Raw genomic sequence first — 20,251 nt, forward strand, 5'->3', positions numbered from 1 at the left:
GACAGAGCCGTAGAGGAAGAGGGGAGAGCAGAGAAGGGACTGAGCTCTACAGGAACAATAGAAAGAAAAGGTTGCAACACAATGACAGAAGATAAGTAGAGATCAGCAGTAGAACTGCACAGGAACATTGGAGATCAGAATGGACAGAGGGAAGAAGAGTGGAGAGCAGAGACAGGACAGGGCTTTAGAAGGAGATTAGAGAGCAGGAACAAGATGGTGTGGCATGGGAGAGCACAGACTGAGTTGCAGTGCATAGTGAATCAACTTAGCAAAAAGTGGCCAAAAAATAAGTGTTGTATAGTTCATTTAATTCTGGATCTATATTTTTCCAACATGAGGAATCTACAGATAAACAAACTGTTTATCTGAATTTCTACAATATCAGGACATGGGGAGGTCTGGGCTTCAGTGTGTTCCTCGGTCAGAAAAGAAATGAGGATGATGGCTGCTGTTCACCATTCCTCCCTCGGTAGGCCAATATGGCCAATACAGCATGTGCACCCAGCCTTTCTTTCTACATGCAGGGAGGTAGATCACCATCCAAGTCAGCTCTGCATATAGAAGAGCACGAACCAGGGACAATTCAGCATCTGGATCACCAATGCAAGCATTCCGGAACAATCTGGATTGGGTCCACACTCTGCTGGACACCATAGTCCAGTCTGTAATTTAGTCCATATGAGCCAACTCAAGTTCATCAAGGAATCGGCGACATTTCTCCATCAGGACCTTGATAGCTTCTTTGAGAAGGATGTCGGGGGGCAGGATCCCAGTAGACTCTATAGAGACTGAATAAGAGAAGGCACACATTTAAATTCTTCTGACAAGATTACTTTAAATTTCCTTGCAATGCTGTCTTATTACATTGCAGTATGTAATCAGACTATCATGCATATGGCCACATTTTACCAGACCATATGATCAGCCACAAAAACTATATTACAGGATGTTGATCTTTCGTGCCCAAACAGCTACACAAAAATCTTACTCCATCTGCACAGTCACCCAAAACATACCCTTACTTCACCCACACCAACCAAAAACACAACTCCTATCCCCCTGGACAACTACACCAAACACTACACTATTCTACAGCTAACCAAAACATTGCTCTATTCTCCATCCACAGAGCCACTCCAAGTACTGCTCTATTCATCACCCACCCCAAGTACTGCTTTATTCTCCACAGACGCAGACGCCCCAAATACTGCTCTATTCTCCAACCACAAGGCCACCCCAAGCATTGCTCTATTCTCCACCCACACAGCCATCCTAAACCACTGCTCTATTATCCACACACAGGCACCCGAAACACTACTCCATCTAAACTGTCACAAAGAACATAACTCATACTTGAAGGAGGTGTGTGGTGTATATTAATCTAACTTCCCCGCATTGGCTCCCATCCCATCCCATGATGATTCACGTGCGGCAGTACCAAAACCGGTAGGGAGGAGCCTAACACAGGACCAGGAACTAGTGGAGAGCAGTGTGGATGCAAAGACACGGTCACAAAGTGACGGTCAGCCTGGGAGACTGTGCAGGGTGGAGCCAGTTTCCTATGCTCCACAAGCTCTGATCTATTAAAAGGAAATAGTACAATTTTGAACTAAAGTTTGCTTTTAACCCATATATTGCTCAATGAGAGTGGCCATTATCATTGAGGTGCAAGGTAAAGATCACTGTGAATGAATTGTTTACTAGGAGATTTGCAATATTAACCCCCTATGAGTGAAACCAAAGTGTAGAACATTTCAGTAATTTGATTGAGGTTCAGAGTGGTGTTAATGCCCCAAGTGCTGTTGCCCGACTACTGTAATTCGAAGTCTAGCCGACTCGGTGAGTTCTATTCCAAAAGGGAGTTATTGGTGGATGTGTATTTATGAGGAGGAATGCTGTCTTCCTAGAAATGTATAACTCTTTCATCACCCAACCAAAATACAACTCATACAACACCCCCCACCCCCGATAGTCACAGAAAACAGACGCTCTGTCCATTCCCTTCACACCTCATCCATCTCCTGACAAAGAGAAATCAAGAACATTAACCCTTTCGGGACCGGCCGCCTAACCCCCCTTCAGAACCAGGCATTTTTGCAGAAGGGGGGGGAGGGGCGCATTTGGGGGGTCAGGCAGCCGGATCCCTGCAGGGTCTGGCTGGGCTGTCTTTCCCGTGTGGCCAGGTGTCCCCCCTGTGCACAGCAGCCTTCACTCACCCTCCAGGCTCCAGCGATGAGCCGCAGTAGCCCCCTCTTCTCCGGCCGACATCTCCGCGCCTAATGCTGATCAGTTCCGGGTTGCGGCTTGATGACAACATCAAGCCGGGACCCGGTGCTGACGTCAGAAGGAGCAGAGATGCCGGCAAGAGCGGTGGGGTGCGCCGATCGTCACGGGAACGGCAGGGAGGTGAGTGGATCCTCTTCTTCCCCCCCTACCGCCGCAGCTGTCAAATTGATCACTACGATCCGACGGCAATCGTAGTGATCACTGAGGGGAGATGCCAGCTGTCATATGACAGCTTAATCTCCCCTCTCCGGTGCGCACGATCGCGTCGGGACGGTTCGTTAGCACGGATGTTAAATCAGCGTCCAGTCAGAACGGTAGCACCACCTGCTGGACGTTGATTCAACGTACTTGGTCCCCAAAAGGTTAAATAAACCAATATAGAAGAACATAAACACTGTAGGCCATTTTCAAATGGAATGCGTCCTGCAAGTAAAGCCCCTAACAGAAGCAGATTTACAGGTAGTGCAACCTGTTTATTAGTGAGTGGCATGATACAGCCTCAGAACAAATATGGTACACAGTAGGGTGACTGTCGCTCTCAACTCCGGTTTTCTCTCTCTGTCCCTGACATCAAAGGGCTCCATCATACAAGTCTCCTGTGTTTCCTACTGATACTACCCACTTTTCTCTTAAGGGGCAGTGATGTCACCAACCCACTGGGGATCCTACTGGCTGGCAGTAGCAGGAAAGAGCTGCCTCCTGTGCAAATTCTCATCTCAGCTGCATGGGACTGATGTTCATGCAGGTGGTCCAGGATGTATAAGTGGGGATCCTTAATGCCTCCCCAGGATGTATGATGGTGGGCCCTGACACTTTGAGCCTAGAATATTGAACATTTTCACAATACTCTAATGGGCTGAGATTTTGATTTTGAGGTTTTCATAAGCTGTAAACCATAATGAACAAAATTATAACAAATAAAAGCTTGAAATATCTCACTTTGCATGTAATGAGTAGATTTAATATATTAGTTTCACCTTTTAAGTTAATTACTGAAATAAATAGACTCTTGCACAATATTCTAATTTTTCGAGTTTCACATTCAGTTACGCCATTAGTGCCCAGGACAGCAGATTCCACTGCATGCTTCTCATGTGTATTCTGCTTCCCAATTGATTTCCTTTACAATATTCATCAGAAATCATTCTCATGCTTTTTTATACACATTACTTGGAGAGAAAAAAAAAAAAAAAAAAATAGCACAAAAAAAAAAAAAGCACAAAACAGTCAGCTGATATCGCTCTGTCTGGTAAATACTTACAGATGAAGTGATCGCGCACACGAGCCATGCGCACCAGGTTCTTCAGCTCCTCATGGCGGAAGATCTCTCTGCTGCAGGTGTCCATACGAGAGTTCTCCACACATGCAACTTTCTTCCCTGCAAGTACAAAATATTACATCCTTACAGATCTACTACCTATATGGTACAGAAAAAAACAAAACTAGAAAATCAAAACAGCAGACCCCCAACTATTGAATTGGTATTGATTGGTGAATTTCATGTGTGGGCGATTGGTGCATTTTATATGTGGGGGTTATTGGTGCATTTCATATGAGGCAGTGCTGGGGCATTCCATAGGTGGGGGGTCAATACTGCATTTCATATGTGGGGTCAAGTAGTAGCCAGAGAAAACTCAAAAAAAGTGGTGCAATTTTTATCTGTACATTTTATGCAGAGGTTCCCTGAGTTCTGAAAAGTTTTGTAGCGGTTCCTCAATCCTAAATTTTTTTTTAGAAATGCTGCCCTGTCCTAAACTATTTTCTATACCACAGGGGCACTTACCATACACAACTTCCACCCTGGACCAAACCATTCCATCACAAAATAACAAAAACCCCAAGCACACTCACCATTGACCTCATCCACCCGAATTACACCAGGGGAGAAACATTTCTGTAACTTCTCTGCGAGGTCACCTTCTACTGGCTGCAAGAGCGTGATCTCTGGGAGCAAACGGTAACTGGCAGTGGCCACTGGGGAGAACTTGGCATGGTCCTTTCCTGGGAAGGAAGAGAACATTTATTGCAACATCATTTTTTAGCTAGAGAGTTTAACTAGTCATCAAAACTACCCTCTCCACAGCACAGCAAATGCTGCTGCGAATCCTCCCATCTCCATAGTAAAGCACATGCTGCTGCTTCTCCCCCTCCTCTTCACTGCTTCATTTATTATGTTCCAATACAGTCACATTTCAGGATAATGCTGAGGTGCTCAGCTCCTTGCAGATGGGACTCCGCACATTCCTCTAAAGCAGCCACTCACCCACACCCTTCACACAATGCATGACCACGTGGATCTCCTGGCCAGGACGCAGCTGGGCAATGAGGATGTCAGAGTGGACGGGGCGAGGAGGGTCACTTTCAGGAAAAAGGTCAGCCTGGTTACCTTGTGGCAGCCATTTCATGTGGCTGGTGTAGACTATGGAGATGAAAGCGATGGTTAGGATCAGGCTGGCAGAGCATTAGAAAGCGATAAGGAGTGGATTCCTACCTTTATGATCCATGTACAGTTCATTGGGATCGGAGGAGTCCTTAGATGCACGTGGATTCCGTGAACACTTTACATTCAGCTCAAACTGCAGAGTGTCTATCTCAGTACTTTCTGCATCACCTGGGGAGAGACAGACGGGAGGGCTTGTCAGGTTCACGGATACCAACAGTGTGGGTGCAACCATCCCTATATACTCACCGGAACTGCGGTACTCAAATAGGCGGGGATCCACTCGTATAGGAATGAGGCCCAACCGATGAGCCAGGATTTCATCTTGTATTATCGATGTGTTTTTATAAATAAAGACCTTCTCTATTGCCATAGTAGGTACCTGGAAAGAAAATGGAAGAGTTCAATCTTCCAAGGCATATGAAAACTTTCCTCTACCACCAAGACTGCCTGCTTATACACATCTGCATCATATCGAACCATGGTGTATATTCACTAAACTTAGACAAGCAGAATAATGTGCGTTAAAGAGGAACTTTAACCAAGGATTGAACTTCATCTCAATCAGTAGCTGATACCCCCTTCCCCATGAGAAATCTTTCCCCTTTCTTGAATAGATCATCAGAGGGGGTCTGTGTGGCTCATATTGGGCTCTATTTACAAAACTTCTCATAAATGAGTGATCACCTAATTGATAAAAATAACCTTTCAGCACATTTACAAGCAAAATAATCACTTAACCACCCTGGCGTTCTATTGAGATCGCCAGGGCGGCTGCGGGAGGGTTTTTTTTTAATAAAAAAAAAAAAACTATTTCATGCAGCAACTGAAAGTTGGCTGCATGAAAGCCCACTAGAGGGCGCTCCGGAGGCGTTCTTCTGATCGCCTCCGGCAAGCTAAAGTGACAAGGAAGGCTGCAATGAGCATGAGCGGAGCATGAGCATGGACGTCAGCCGACGTCCTGACGTCAGCCGCCTCCGATCCAGCCCTTACCGCTGGCCGGAACTATTTGTTCCGGCTGCGCAGGACTCGGGCGGCTGGGGGGACCCTCTTTCGCCGCAGCGATCAGGCAGCACACGCGGCTGGCAAAGTGCCGGCTGCGTGTGCTGCTTTTTATTTTATCAAAATTGGCCCAGCAGGGCCTGAGCGGCACCCTCTGGCGGTAATGGACGAGCTGAGCTCGTCCATACCGCTAAGGTGGTTAAAGTAAGTTATTCCTGATTAACTTCATTTCAATATTACTTTTCTTGTCTAAATTATAATTTTGCTCTTTGGAAGCTTAAAGTGAACCTCCGGACTAAAAATCTACTCCGCAGCACTGAAAAGGCTTGGTGTTTCTTTAACAGTTTCACAGCATCAGAACTTTGTTTTTCTTACCAAAGCATCATTTTTAGCTGCATTTTTACCTAAGCTCCACCCATCAAAGAAAAAAAGCCCAGGCTTTTTTTCCCTGATGCTGTGCAGAGCATGATGGGATTTCCTATGTTGTTATTCACGTTGCCTAGCAACTGGGAGAGGTACTCAGGACACAGGACAGTTGGAACTGTGTCTCATGCTCCCTGTCACCTCCTTTCAACCAAAAAGATGGCTGCCATCATGAAATCAAACATTTGCCTGTTCTTTTAAAACAGGGTGAGTTAAGAGATTATATTACCTATCTATTTTAATGAACATAACTAATGTAACTTAAAGAGACTCCGTAACAAAAATTGCATCCTGTTTTTTATCATCCTACAAGTTCCAAAAGCTATTCTAATGTGTTCTGGCTTACTGCAGCACGTTCTACTATCACCATCTCTGTAATAAATCAACTTATCTCTCTCTTGTCAGACTTGTCAGCCTGTGTCTGGAAGGCTGCCAAGTTCTTCAGTGTTGTGGTTCTGTGATGCATCTCCCCCCTCCAGGCCCCTCTCTGCACACTGCCTGTGTATTATTTAGATTAGGGCAGCTTCTCTCTTCTCTCTTATCTTTTACAAGCTGGATAAATCCTCCTCTGAGCTGGCTGGGCTTTCACATACTGAGGAATTACATACAGGCAGAGCTGTCTGCACTCTGCAGGAAGAAACAGCCTGACACTTCAGTAGAAGATAGCTGCAGGGGGAAAGAAACACACAAATGATCTCTTGAGATTCAAAAGGAAGGGTGTATACAGCCTGCTTGTGTATGAATGTATTTTCTATGTGTGGACATACCGTACATCAACCTACTTCCTGTTTTGGTGGCCATTTTGTTTGTTTATAAACAAACTTTTTAAAACTGGTTTTAACCACTTTTAATGCGGCGAGGAGCGGCGAAATTGTGACAGAGGGTAATAGGAGATGTCCCCTAACGCACTGGTATGTTTACTTTTGTGCGATTTTAACAATACAGATTCTCTTTAATGACAGTATGTTTGTTTAGGCTGGAGTTCCTCTTTAGAGAGGAACACCAGTGAAAATTATTTAATAAAAAAGTGCTTCATTTTTACAATAATTATGAATAAATGATTTAGTCAGTGTTTGCCCATTGTAAAATCTTTTAAATCCCTGACTTACATTCTGACATTTATTACATGGTGACCTTTTTCATGTTGGCAGGTGATGCTTGCTTTTTTGGCAGTTGGAAACAGCTGTATACAGCTATTTCCCACAATGCAACAAGGTTCAGACAGGAAACTGCCAGGAGTACCACGGTCTTTAGAGTTTCTTGTGGGAGGGATTTCACCACAATGTCAGTCATACGGAGCCCCCTGATGGTCTGTTTGTGAAAAGGAATAGATTTCTCATGTAAAAGGGGGTATCAGCTACTGATTGGGATAAGTTCAATTCTTGGTCGGAGTTTCTCTTTAAAGTGGATCCAAGGTGAACTTTTACTCATTGCATAATTGTGTTCCTTTCCTATTGTTTATAGGGCATTCCTCAGGCCAAATACTTTTTTTTGTTTTAATACTCTAATTCCCTATAAACTAAATAAACCATGCCCACAGGTTTAAGAGAGCCTTGGCAGTAGCAAGGGCTCATGGGAGTTCAGTCTGGGCAGGAAGAGGAGGTGGTGTTACTAGCCATTGATTTCAGAGGCAGAGGGGAGGAGGGAGGAGGGGGGATTAGGTTTTTTCACAGGCTGAGTGCTCAAGATACAGATAAGCCTACCTCTGTGTAATGTTTACAAACAACATGGCTGCTGTCATTGTATCACAGGAAGAAATACTCATTTTCTATTAAAACTGTTTGCAGCTAGATTTGCTGTGTAAACCATCTAAACTTTAGATAAGATATATAGACAAGTTACTTCTTACAGTTAGTTTTTCATCTCGGATCCGCTTTAAGCATGGAACATAGATAAAGGTGAAAACAGAAGAAAACAGGTGAAAAAGCTTAGTGGATAATACTCATTGTGGTGAAACTACTCCCACAATGGGTATGATACACAAAGCTTTTTCACCAGTTTTCCTCTGTTTTCACCTTATCTATGTTACTTTTTTAAGCTCCCAAAGAGCAAAAATATAATATAATCAAGGTAATAAAAGTAATAATGAAAGGAAGTTAATCAGGAACAACTTACTTTGAGTGATGATTTTGCTTGGAAATGTGCCGAAAGGTTGTTTTTATCAAAAAGGTGATTAACTAAATCCTCCCTCCCTCTCCCCCGCAAAATCCACGACTTTCTTGGTTGTGGATTTTGCTGCTGTCTATCAGCGGCGGATGTCCGCCTCTGCCCCGCCCCTCTCAGTGAAGGAAGACTGAGAGGGGTGGGGTAGAGGCGGCGATCTGGGCTGATAGACGCGCTGAGAGGCAGAGCTGCGGCTCATAGCTCTGCCTCTCATAGAAGCGCTGCCCTGATTGCCCCCCGGGGAGTTTGGGGGGGGGGGGGATTTAGTTAGATTACAGCCGCAGGGATGCGGTGTTTTAGGTTGGGCTAGCATGTTAAACACATTTTTTAAATAAAAAGATGATTTTCATGAGACTTCAGAGTCTCTTTAATGAGAAGTTTTGTGAATAGAGCCCAATGCGATGTCATGACTGTTTCCTTTCTGTGAATCTTGTTGTATTTTGGGTAATAGCGACTGTTTCCAACTGCCAAGGAACCAGTATCTCCCTCTGTGAATATGTATGTGCGGTGATTTGCTGATGGTTAGGAGGGACTAGGTGATGACAGTAGCTCAGGCCTTTTGCAGAGGGATTTGTTGGCGATTGCAATGGGCAATGTCCTGCCGCCTGTCCCCATCTCTAAGTACAGTGAGTTTCTAGACATGGCTGTTTTTAAATGTATGTGATGCTTTTAACAACGTTTTGATACAGCGCATCCAGAAAGTATTCACTTTTCCCACATTTTGTTATGTTACAGCCTTATTCCAAAGTGGATTGAACTCCTTTTAAACTCAGAATTCTACACACAACACCCCATCATGACAATGTGAAAAAAGTTTGAGATTTTTGCACATTTATTTAAAAAACAAACAAACAAAAAAAAAACAACAAGTAATCACATGTACTGAAGTATTCACAGCCTTTGTCACAAAGCTCAAAATTGAGCTTAGGCGCATCCTGTTTCCCCTGATCATCCTTGAGATGTTTCTGCAGCTTGATTGGAGTACCACCTGTGGTAAATTCTGTTGATTGTACAGGATTTGGAAAGGCACACACCTGTCTATATAAAGGTCCCACAGTTGACAGTTCAAGTCAGAGAACAAATCAAGCATAAAGTCATAGTGATTGCCTGTAAACCTCCAAGACAGGATTGTCTCAAGGCACAAGTCTGGGGAAGGTACAGAAAATGTATGATGCTACGAAGGTTCCAATGAGTACAGTGGCTTCTATCATCCATAAGTGGAAGAAGTGCGAAACCACCATGATTCTTCCTAGAGCTGGCCGTCCAGCTAAACTGAGCAATTAGGGGACAAGGAACTTAGTCAGGGAGGTGAGAAAAAACCTGATGGCCACTCTGTCAGAGCTCCAGAAGTCCACCATGGAGAGAGGAGATCCTTTGGGATGACAACCATCTCTGCAGCAATCAGGCCTGTACGAGAGTGGCCTGACGGGAGCCACTCCTTAGTAAAAGGCACATGGCAGCACGCCTGGAGTTTGCCATAAGGCACCCGAAGGACTCTCAGATCACGAGAAACCAATCTCTGTCTCATCAGAGCAGAGAATTTTATCGTTGATGTGAATGCCAGGCGGACCGGCTCTCCTTACAAAACAGATGTACTATTATCTTTAAAGCGGTATTGTCACCATAAAAATCAAATTTCAACAGCAACTGGTCTGAGTGTATTAAGTGATAAAGATGCTAATCCTGCATTCAAAACTTTTTCTGCTGTTATGGTTTGGAGTTATCACATACTTTAGGAGCACTGGCCCTAGTGCCAAAAAGTTGAATGCTGGGAGTTCTTTTTATCTATACTATATTCCTCCTCTTCCATTTATTTCCCTATCTAGCTGCTTATAAGAAACACCCTCTGATTACTTGTGTTTACAAGCAAGTCTGAGGTGACTCAGTGATTGGATGTGTACATAAAAAAAAGACTCTGGGAGGAGGGCAGCTAATGAATACACAATGAGCAAGAGGAGGGAGGGGGGGGAAACAAGAGTCAGGGAGGATATGATGTCAGCATTAGCTTGGCAAAATTGCCACTGCCTGCAATAGGATTTTCTGCTTTTCCTTTATAAAATTCACAGGAATCATTACGTGGATAGCACAATACATCTGTTATGTAAGTAGAAGTAGTATTTATCTACTTATATATGTGTTTTTTATTACTAGGTAAGCATGGGTGTCGCTTGTTCTTTATTAAAGCCTATCAGGAGATAAACAGTTAAGGAGAGATAAACCATGTGTGGCTTATGTAGCTGCTTTTAGCTTAAAATATAATGCTCCTGTCACCCCTGGAGAGCGCCCCCCTAGTTGCTGCAACTCTGAAGTGATCTGAGACTGCACGGAGAAAAGCACAATATAAATGTTGTGTGTCTTGCCTTTCCCCCAGCACTTACCTCTGCCAGCAGGATCCTCCGGAAGGCGTTGGCTAATGCTGCATCGATACCAATCATGTCAAATTCCAGAAGGTCTTCCTCCAACTTGATCACCTCTATCCGGAAATTCTGCAGAGGAGACAGAAATGCATGAAAAAGTACAACACAGCCACTCATTGCAAGCTGCCACAATCTGACCACAAGACTGATGGCTCCTAGAAAAATGCTGAAAGATGATAGAAATCACACTTATTTGTATAGCGGACAGATGTGCGCGGCAGATATATGGGAGAAGGCTTTGCGCACTCATAATGCTCTCGCCGCACTCCAGCACTTGCTAACTCACCTGAGCAATAATCATTTAAACACTCTGGAAATAGAAAGATTTTTTTCTTAAAGGAAAACTGAATTGACAAAAAAAAAAAAAAATATTTACTTACCCAGGGTCTTCTCCCAGTCCCTAGAAGTCTATTCAATACAATGCTGAGGTTCCATTCTCCTCCACAGTCCTGCTTTCACTTTCAGAAGCTTGCCAACCCAAGCCGGTTTGTGGGCTTTTGCGAACGTACACACACGCTCGCTGCAATCACCCTCCCGTCACCAGGAGTGTTCTGCACATGCACAGAAGCCCACGACACAGCAAGCTTCTGAAAGTAAGTTAGTGAAGGAGGAATAATTCATTCTAACTTTTAAAGGGAACCTAGACTGAAGTTAAAAAAATAGTTTAACTTACTTGGGCATTGTTCCAGCCCCCTGCAGCCGCCCTGTGCCTGCACCGACACAGAATGATCCTCCGCTCCCCCGCAGCTGCTGAGATTTTTTTTCAGCAACTGGCCAGTCGATGGCAACTGCGTCTGCGTAGCCCTGCCCGTGCGTGTCCTTGATCACGCTTCCATCGCCAAGAGAGCACCCTGCGCATGAGATTTTCTTGGCCAAGTCACCAAAAACAAAACTCAACCATTGCAGGGGTCCGGAGGATCCTTCTCTGATGGCACAGGGGCTGGTAGAAACCCCGGGTAAGTTAAACTTTTAGTTTAAGTTCAGTTTAGGTTCCCTTTAAATACAGATACCCAGCATTCCTGTGGAATGAATGCAACTTTGCAATGAAGTTGTGGGGAGTAAAATGGGAAGCAATACATTGGGCATCCTGCCTTGTACAGCTATAAACTGATTAGGACATGTAATATAAATTTTGTACAAATCTGAGTAACTTTATCTTAGAGGATGGCGAAGCCCAGAGGGGAGGTGAGGCGGCACAGAGGAGAAAAGAGCAGGATGGAAGGTAAAGAGGAGCATGATGGAGACGCACACAAGAGTGGAGAAGGATGGAATGGCAGAGGAGGAGTATGGAATACCACAGAAGAGGAGCAGCATGGAATACCACAGAAGAGGAGGAGCAGCATGGAATGGCGCAGAGGAGTGGGGCAGAATGGAATAGCACAGAAGAGAAGCAGAATGGAATGGCACAGAGGAGCGGAGCAGGATAGAATAGCACAAAGTGGTGTGAAGCAGCACAGAGGAGAGTGGAGCAGGATGGAACAGCAGAGGAGAGAGGAGCAGCATAGAGGAGTGGAGCAGGATGGAATAGCACAGAGGGGGGAGAAGCAAAGGCAGAACTGCACAGAAGGGTGTGGAGCAGCACAGTACAAAAGGGTAGCGGGGGATAAAGCAGCACAGAGGGAGGTAGTGAAGGAAGGACTGACTAGACGGGTGTATGTTGGTTGAGCAGTAGAGAAAGGAGAGTTTTATACCATGTAAAAGCAAGACCACAATGGAGGTAAAAGTCGCATTGAGTAGTATGCACTGTAAACATGTAGGTTTTCCGATAGTGTACAGCATGCCTCACATTATCCTGGATTCTGTTTTGCCTCTCTGCAAACATTCCATGGCAATATCACACTGCATTTGCCATATGATTATATTATCTAATTCAACATGTCAATGTGAAAATAGCCTAAAGGTGTGAAGATGAGAGGAAGAGATATTCATAGAGGACTCACCTTCTGAAAGCGGTCCTGGTCCCATGTATCGTCATAGCCAGGGTAGTTCCCAGGGAAATCTGTGCTGTGCACCTGGCAGGAAACAGAAGGCCGTCACAGGTGAGGAGGCATTGACAGCAGCATACGACGGACATAAGAGATCCAATCAGCGGCAGACGTATCTGCTCCCGTAAGGTAAGAAGGCAGCACTCCTTGGCCCATACGCAATTCACTTTTTCTCCTGAGTTTTCACCTCAAACTTGTCAAAATGCCTTTTAAGCCATCAGAAAGAAAGAAAATACTCAAAATAATTTTGATAGTGCCTTTTCACCTACTTTTTGGTACTTTTTTGTTGAACAGTGCTGGAAAGCTATTTTAAATCAAAGATGAAAAATTATCTCCTAGGAGAAAACTGAATTGCATATGGCCCCACAAACGGGATGATTGAAGACAGACCGACGGTGGTTTATCCACTAATACGCTTGTATGCTGAACTGTGAATACTGGCATTTTTTTAAACAATTAACAATATTGGCAACCAATAAGGTGAGCTGCTCTCTTAGATTTTCAAACACAAGGGTCCATATGCAATTAACTTTTTCTCCCGAGTTCTCTCCTAGGTTATATTTTCACAATTTGACAATAAAATGCATCTTAAAGAGAAACTCCGACCAAGAATTGAACTTTATCCCAATCAGTAGCTGATACCCCCTTTTAAATGAGAAATCTATTCCTTTTCACAAACAGACCATCAGAGGGTGCTGTATGGCTGATATTGTGGTGAAACCCCGCCCACAAAGAAATTCTGAGTATGTACTCTTGGCAGTTTCCTGTCTGTGAACCCTGTTGCATTGTGGGAAATAGCTGTTTACAGCTGTTTCCAACTGCCAAAACAGCAAGCAGCAGCTACATCACTTGCCAGCAGTAAAAATGTCACCATGTGATAAATGTCAGAATATAAATCAGGGATTTAAAATATTTTACAATGGGCAAACACTGACTAAATCATTTATACATAATTATTGTGAAGCACTTTTTTATTACATTATTTTCACTGGAGTTCCTCTTTAAATCAGCATGAAGCAAAAAACAAACAAAAAACAAAACAAAAAAAACTCAAAATAATATTGATAGTAGTTTTTCACCTACATTTTGGTATTTTTTTCCATTGTATAGTGCTCAAAAGTTATTCTAAATCAAAGATAAAAAAATATCTCCTAGTAGAAAACCCAGGAGAAAAAGTTAATTGCATATGACCCAAGGAGTGCTTCCTTATCTTTTGTTTACAGCTCCCCAGCCACATTGTGGTTCTCTATGGATAAACAGCTGCATACTAGTGTTCCTAACCTTGGAACTATTTATAGTGCGCTCTAAGCGTGCTCCCCCATGGGCTAGGTGATTGATACACATTTTTTTTCAAAAGCTAGGTGCACGCTTAGCAGAACGCTAGCGTTGCAGAAAATGTTGTGTTTTTGCCGCTAATGGAAGTCTATGGGCCGCAGGAAAAACGCATGTGCGTATTATATGCGTGCTTTTTCAAAAAAGCTGGTTTTGTTGCATAATATGCAAAAACACATCAAAATTGCACATAATGAAAGTCAATGGTAACGCAATTGTATGCTTTTTATATGCATTTTTTCATGCGTTTTGTATGTATGTATGTATTTCCGCTTCCTGTTGTCTTCCTTTTAATTTGCATAAAACGTAATTGTAAAACGCATATGCGTTTTGTATATGCAAACCGCAAACACATTAAAACGCACACAAAACTTAAAAAAAATGCATCTGAGGTAAAAAAAAAATGCAAACGCACCAAAAACGCAGTAAAAATAAATAAATATATGTACATGACATAAAACACAGCCTTTCATGTCGTCATGTTATGTGTGCACCTACCCAAAAGGGGGAACACATGAATGGATTTTGGTGTGGCGTTCACATGTAGTACATCTCGGAAAAACTCAGCAGCAGGTGGAGAGGTGTGTAAAGGGGAAAGGAAGGTTTAATTTCCACAAGGAGCAGCATGGGAAATATGTACTATACAATACATTCGTATAGCACTTTTTTCCCATAGGACTTTTCAGTTTGCACTTAATTGCTTTCAGGAAAGGTGATGTCCTGATTGGGTGTAGCAAGGAGTTCCAAAGTATAGGGACAGCATCACAGAAGGCTCTGGCTACAAAGGTTTTATAGATAGTGGGGGTGACCAAGTTATTCAATCCTTTCATGAAAAGATTTGAATGTTAACCTCCCTGGCGGTCAATTAAAACCACCAGGGGGCAGCACAGCACTATTTTTTATTTTATTTTTTTTAAATCATGCAGCTAGCCTAGCGCTAGCTACATGACAGACGCTGTGCAGCGGCATCCCGCCACCCAAGCCCGTCCGGAAATCCCATTCCGAATGGAATTTCCATTAGGGTTTCCCCCGTCGCCATGGCGACGGGCGGGATGACGTCATCGACGGCGGATCGGTGCGGCAGCGATCGGGCAGTACACGCAGCTAGCAAAGTGCTAGCTGTGTGTACAAAAAAATAAATTATGCAATTCGGCCCAGCAGGGCCTGATAAATCCTCCTGCGCGGCATAGCCCGAGCTCAGCTCGGGCTCACCGCCAGGAAGGTTAATAGGCCCATCTTAAAGAGTATTTACCATTGTATGGTTAGTCAGTGGATTGGGCAAAGGATCGGTGTTATGTGGCAATGGAGGGGTCGACTTGTTAACAGCCCTAGCAGCAGCATTCTGTACTACCGTAATTACAGGCAGTTCAGATCTTTGTTTGGAAGGACTGTAAAGAGAACATTGCAATCCAGCCATGTTGTAATGAAAGCATGAACTAGCGTTAGAAGGTCTGCTGGAAGTATGAGGTGCTTAATTTTTTGCAATATTCCTTAGGTGAAAAATGTATTGTTTCACAACAGCTGAGATTCGATTCCTGGAGATTAATTCCTCATCAGTCAGTATACCCGGGCAGTGCACAGTGTTGGAGCTAATAAGGTCTGATTTCCCTATGCTCAGTGGTGTAGTGTCTGCAGCTGCTTTGCTGCTAGGTGCTGACCAGTTATATCACCATTTAGTTTAGCCAATTGTCATTTGTGCACTCCTGAAGCTCAGCTAAGCACATGTTTATGTTTGGGGTAGGGTCTGCCACGCCAGGTTTGAATGATAACTTTAATTAGTTGTCTTCAGCATAGCAATGCTATGACAGATCATGTTTTTGGATGATTTATCCAAGTGGTAGCATATATATGGTGAACATCAAAGGGGATAGTATCAAGTCAGAGCCGGATTAAGGCTAAATGGGGCCCTAAGCAAAGTAACTGATTTGGGCCCCCATCATGTCGTAATAGAATCAGAAGATGCAGCTGCACAGCAACATGCTGCACACACCGGGGCAGCCGAGCTACTGGTTGCTATGGGCAACAGCCCGCTTTCCTCTGTGGGTGCACAATGCAGGGAATAGCAGCGGCAAAATGCAGAGTGAGAGATGAATGGCTGGGACATTTGCAATCAGGGACTGGGGCACCCCTGTGAAGAGGGCGCCAGATATCACAACAGCAGCACTTTCCCAATGCATCTCCAGCCTGGCAATAGCAGAAAGCTCTGGACACCGCCAAACCGGAAGCCGTTCCCCAGACAGAATTACATAACCACCCCCACCACCGAACAACCGATTTCCTCCCAAACTAGACAGCCACCATGCAGCCTCCATCCCAGTGAATACGATAGTCCAGCAGAGAAGGCAGCCGCAGCGGGGGAGAAGGACAGCAGCAGATGACTCACATTCACCTATTGCGATCCAAGCAATAGAGGTCCCGTCATCCGGAGCCCATCTGTCTCCTCTAGAGTGCTGCCGTTCTGTTACTACTACTATTACTACTTCCTGTCTGATCTGAGAATCAGGAAGTTCAGAGCGAGCGGCTGCACTGTAGAAGAGACAGATGGCTTTCAGATGACGGGATTTCTATCGCTTGGATCATGGATAGGTGAGTGAGCATTTGCCATCTGTTGCTATCATTCTTGCTGCAGATGTAGTACTCTGTGGGAAGGGAGAGAGGAGTAAGCAGCGGCACAGCGCACAGTAGCAGGAGGGGGACCTAGGAGGAGAGCCTGGCTCTGAAGACAATCAGCAGCGCACGGCATCATTTGACAAGACAAACAAATAATATTTATATCGCGCTTTTCTCCTGGCGGACTCAGTGCCAGAGCTGCAGCCACTAGGACGTGCCCTATAGGCAGTAGCAGTGTTAGAGAGACTTGCCTAAGGTCTCCTACTGAATAGGTGCTGGCTTACTGAACAGGCAGAGCCGAGATTCGAACCCTGGTCTCCTGTGTCAGAGGCAGAGCCCTTAAAGGGACTACGAGCAGTGCCTGTGGGTATGCCTTTAAGCATACCCACAACTAATTAATTACATCCTCACACCTACCAGCATGATGTTTGTAATTATATCCCCCTGGGTTCCTTATATTTCATTGCATTGTGCTGAATCGAGCTGCAGACTTTGGAGAAAAGTTGTCCTGTGGCCGTGATTTCAATCGAAAATAGCGAAAACTGAAAGGCATAGGGCGACCGTTTATATATCATTGGAAAGAGGAGAAAGAGAGCTTTAAAATGATATGCATCTTTCCATAGTTACTGCACTGCTCAGAGTCCCTTTAACCATTATACCATCCAGCCACCGCTGACAGGATGGCGAGGGCTGGTTTAGGTGCTGATGGGGCCCCTTTGACTCTGAATGGGGCCCCAAGCGACTGCTTTTGTTGCCTGGTTGGTAATCCGGCCCTGTATCAAGTCCTGGAGCACACCATATTTTAGTGGTACAGGGTTGGACAGGAAAGGTGCCAAAGGCACCCTTTGTGTTCTGCCTGATCATAGTGCCGTTGTCTGGTAAGGAAAAGGTCCGTAACTGCTCATAACGCCTGGGTCTGGTGAGGATGAGGTCTGTAGCTGCTCATAGGGCCTGAGTCTGGTAAGGATGAGGTCTGTAGCTGCTCATAGGGCCTGAGTCTGGTAAGGATGAGGTCTGTAGCTGCTCATAGCACCTGGGTCTGGTAAGAATGAAGTCTGTAGCTGTTCACTGCATCCATGTCTGCTCATAGCGCCTGGGTCTGGTAAGGTTGAGGTCTGTAGCTGTTCATAGTGCCTGGTAAGGGTGAGGTCTGTAGCTACTCATGGTATCTGGGTCTGGTAAAGATGAGGTCTGTAGCTGCTAATATTTATATAAGTATCAAACTTATTCATTCCATTTTTTGGTGCATATTTTAAACCCTTATCCAATACTCTTATCTCATCTGTTGTCAAATCAGTTCCGCTGATGTTAAAAATGCCTTTTCCAACTACTCTTTCCTTCTTATCTTTCCCATTCCCTCCCCTGCATCCCTGTCTATTCCTCGCTTTCTTCTTATTCCAGGATCTTCCGCTATATTCCATCTCCAATCTGTTTCCATTATCCCCCTCCCCCCACGCCCTCTAAAAAACCTTGATCATTATTTACATATTCATAATGGTTGTAATTTGGCACATTTCTCAGAGGTTCATATAGATTAACACTAGTTGGTATTCCATAGCCATCATGTCCCAATCCAGTTTCTCTTTCTCTACCATATTCATTCCTTCCTCCCCGTGCCCTGATACCCACTCTTCTTTGATCACCCCCTTGAAAACCTGGAGGTTCTCTTGGTATTGCCGAGTTGTGGATATATAAGTCTGCTGGATCGCTTCCTGACCATTAGCCCGTGATGAGTCGTATGACGTAACGCGGAGCAAGGAGGGGAAACGACCAGCAGCAGGAGGAGACGTCCCCTGAGTCTTTCATCTTTTAAACTTATCTTAGCTAATAACCTCTAACCCCATTCAGATGGTCTGTTTGAATTAAGGCATCTTAATGACATGTATTTATGCTTGAAAAAAATATCTGTTTTCCCTTTTGATGTTGCATATATATAAGCTGTCTGTACCACCAGCCTGCAAACTAACAGGATATAAGCCTGACGAAGGCTGCAAGGCCTAAAGCTTGCTTATTTTTATTCATTTTTAGTTAGCCAATAAATGGTATCATCCGGATTTAAAACTTCTTGCTTTTAAACCTGATATGCGCTTTTTAACTCATGTTTGTGAGTAGGTTTCTGATTTTTATGGAATAAATTAAGTGGTTTTACACTATTGGAGGTGTTTTAGCCCATAGAGTTCAACCAAATCTGGTTCAGGAAAACGTTGTTTGGAGCATCTGCACTTTATTGGGAGGCAGTGCGGAGAGGTCTGTGTATCTGTGAAGCGAAGACAGCTGTCTGTGAGGGTGGGCAGCAGTCTAAAAGGGTGAGCAGGAGACAAATAAGTGTGTTAGCTCGTGCTAATTCAATGTTATAGGACATACTGCACTATGATTGTGTGTTTTCGCTTTATTTGAGATCCGGTGCACACAGAGTGTTGGAGGAGAGCCGGTGTGACAACTTAAGCGCAGTTGCTGTCTGTAAGGCGGGGCAGCCTTACAGTAAGGTGAGCGTGCCACTCGATATCACTGTATGAGGTGGCAGAGGTGATCCCACACTAGAGTCTGCACGGTTGGGCTCCCTTAGGGTGATGGTCCCCATGTCAAGCTAATTCAGGCAGATCGCACTATGTTTTCTTTTTTCTCTTTCCTTTATGTGCCGTGTCTTTGGTGATCCATTGGAGTACCTGGATATATCATGACCTTCTAGTGGAAAAGGACGTAGTATAGGAAAATCAGTACAGTAGGATTTCCTTATTGGACCAAAGTTGCTTTGGGACTAATACACAAGTGTATGGGAAAGGGTAGCGCACTCTATTAAAGAATTGTTTGAATCTTGTGAAATGCTGGCATGAACAGATCAGCATTTTAACAAATAGAATAGCGGGAGATTGCACTGTCTTCATTTTATTTTCTCAACACATGATCTAAAAACCAGGTTTCAGCAGCCTCAAAGCCAGGATATCATAAAACCAATAAGAAACCCTTAATGATGAATACATCAGGGTCAGCATCTTCACGCTGCACTGACAGGCTACAGGACTCTATATGGAACAGGGGGGTATGGGACTATTAGTGTTATGGTGGAAAAGAGTGCAGAGAGGTCATGAGGCAGGGGGGTATGGGGGCTAGGGTGGGAGGGGCTGTAGAAAGGTGGGGGTCATCAGACAGGGGGGTATGGGGGGAGGGGTAGGGTGAGAGGGGTTGTAGAAAGGTGGGGGTCATGGGGCAGGGGGTGTAGGTCTATTGGGGTTAGGGTTGGAGGGGGTGCAGAGAGATGGGGGTCATGAGATGGGGTGTGAGTCTATTGGGGTTAGGGTGGGAAGGGGTGCAGAGAAGTGGGGGTCATGAGACACAGGACCGTGAGGGTTTTTTGGGGTTAAGGTGGGAAGAGGTGCAGAGAGGTGGGGGTCATGAGATGGGAGGGTGTAAGGCCACTAGGTGAGTTGGGGTAACGGGGCAAATGGTATTGGGGGGGCGGTAGACACTCACGTGTCGCACTTGGAACTCGCCCAACTCCACGCGCGTTCTCATCTCCTGCACCGCCATATTGGACTCCGCCTCCTCAATCACTATGGAGACCAAATGCTCCACTTGCTACGCCCTGACCCCGC

General features: G+C 44.7%; 1 protein-coding gene across 1 annotated transcript; it reads right to left on the bottom strand.

Moving 5' to 3' along the window:
* Window positions 1-287: 287 nt before the first annotated feature.
* On the bottom strand, window positions 288-20,242 carry POLR1C (RNA polymerase I and III subunit C). The gene is made up of 9 exons (XM_068232563.1): window positions 20,130-20,242; window positions 12,672-12,743; window positions 10,693-10,800; window positions 4,976-5,108; window positions 4,778-4,897; window positions 4,550-4,705; window positions 4,138-4,287; window positions 3,548-3,664; window positions 288-788 (listed from the first exon to the last, which is right to left on the bottom strand). The coding sequence occupies exons 1-9, from the start codon at window positions 20,184-20,186 to the stop codon at window positions 670-672; spliced, it is 1,032 nt and encodes a 343-aa protein (XP_068088664.1). The 5' UTR covers window positions 20,187-20,242; the 3' UTR covers window positions 288-669.
* Window positions 20,243-20,251: the final 9 nt, after the last annotated feature.

This window comes from Hyperolius riggenbachi, chromosome 4 (assembly GCF_040937935.1).
Source record: "Hyperolius riggenbachi isolate aHypRig1 chromosome 4, aHypRig1.pri, whole genome shotgun sequence".
NCBI classification, from domain to species: Eukaryota; Metazoa; Chordata; class Amphibia; order Anura; family Hyperoliidae; genus Hyperolius; species Hyperolius riggenbachi.

Coding starts and splice junctions, on each gene's coding strand:
- POLR1C (XM_068232563.1), bottom strand. CDS start 20,186: ATGGCGGTGCAGGAGATGAGAACGCGCGTGGAGTTGGGCGAGTTCCAA. Junction 4,706..4,777: donor ACTGTACATGGATCATAAAG/GTAGGAATCCAC, acceptor TCATCTCCATAG/TCTACACCAGCCACATGAAA. Junction 3,665..4,137: donor TCGGGTGGATGAGGTCAATG/GTGAGTGTGCTT, acceptor TTGTACTTGCAG/GGAAGAAAGTTGCATGTGTG.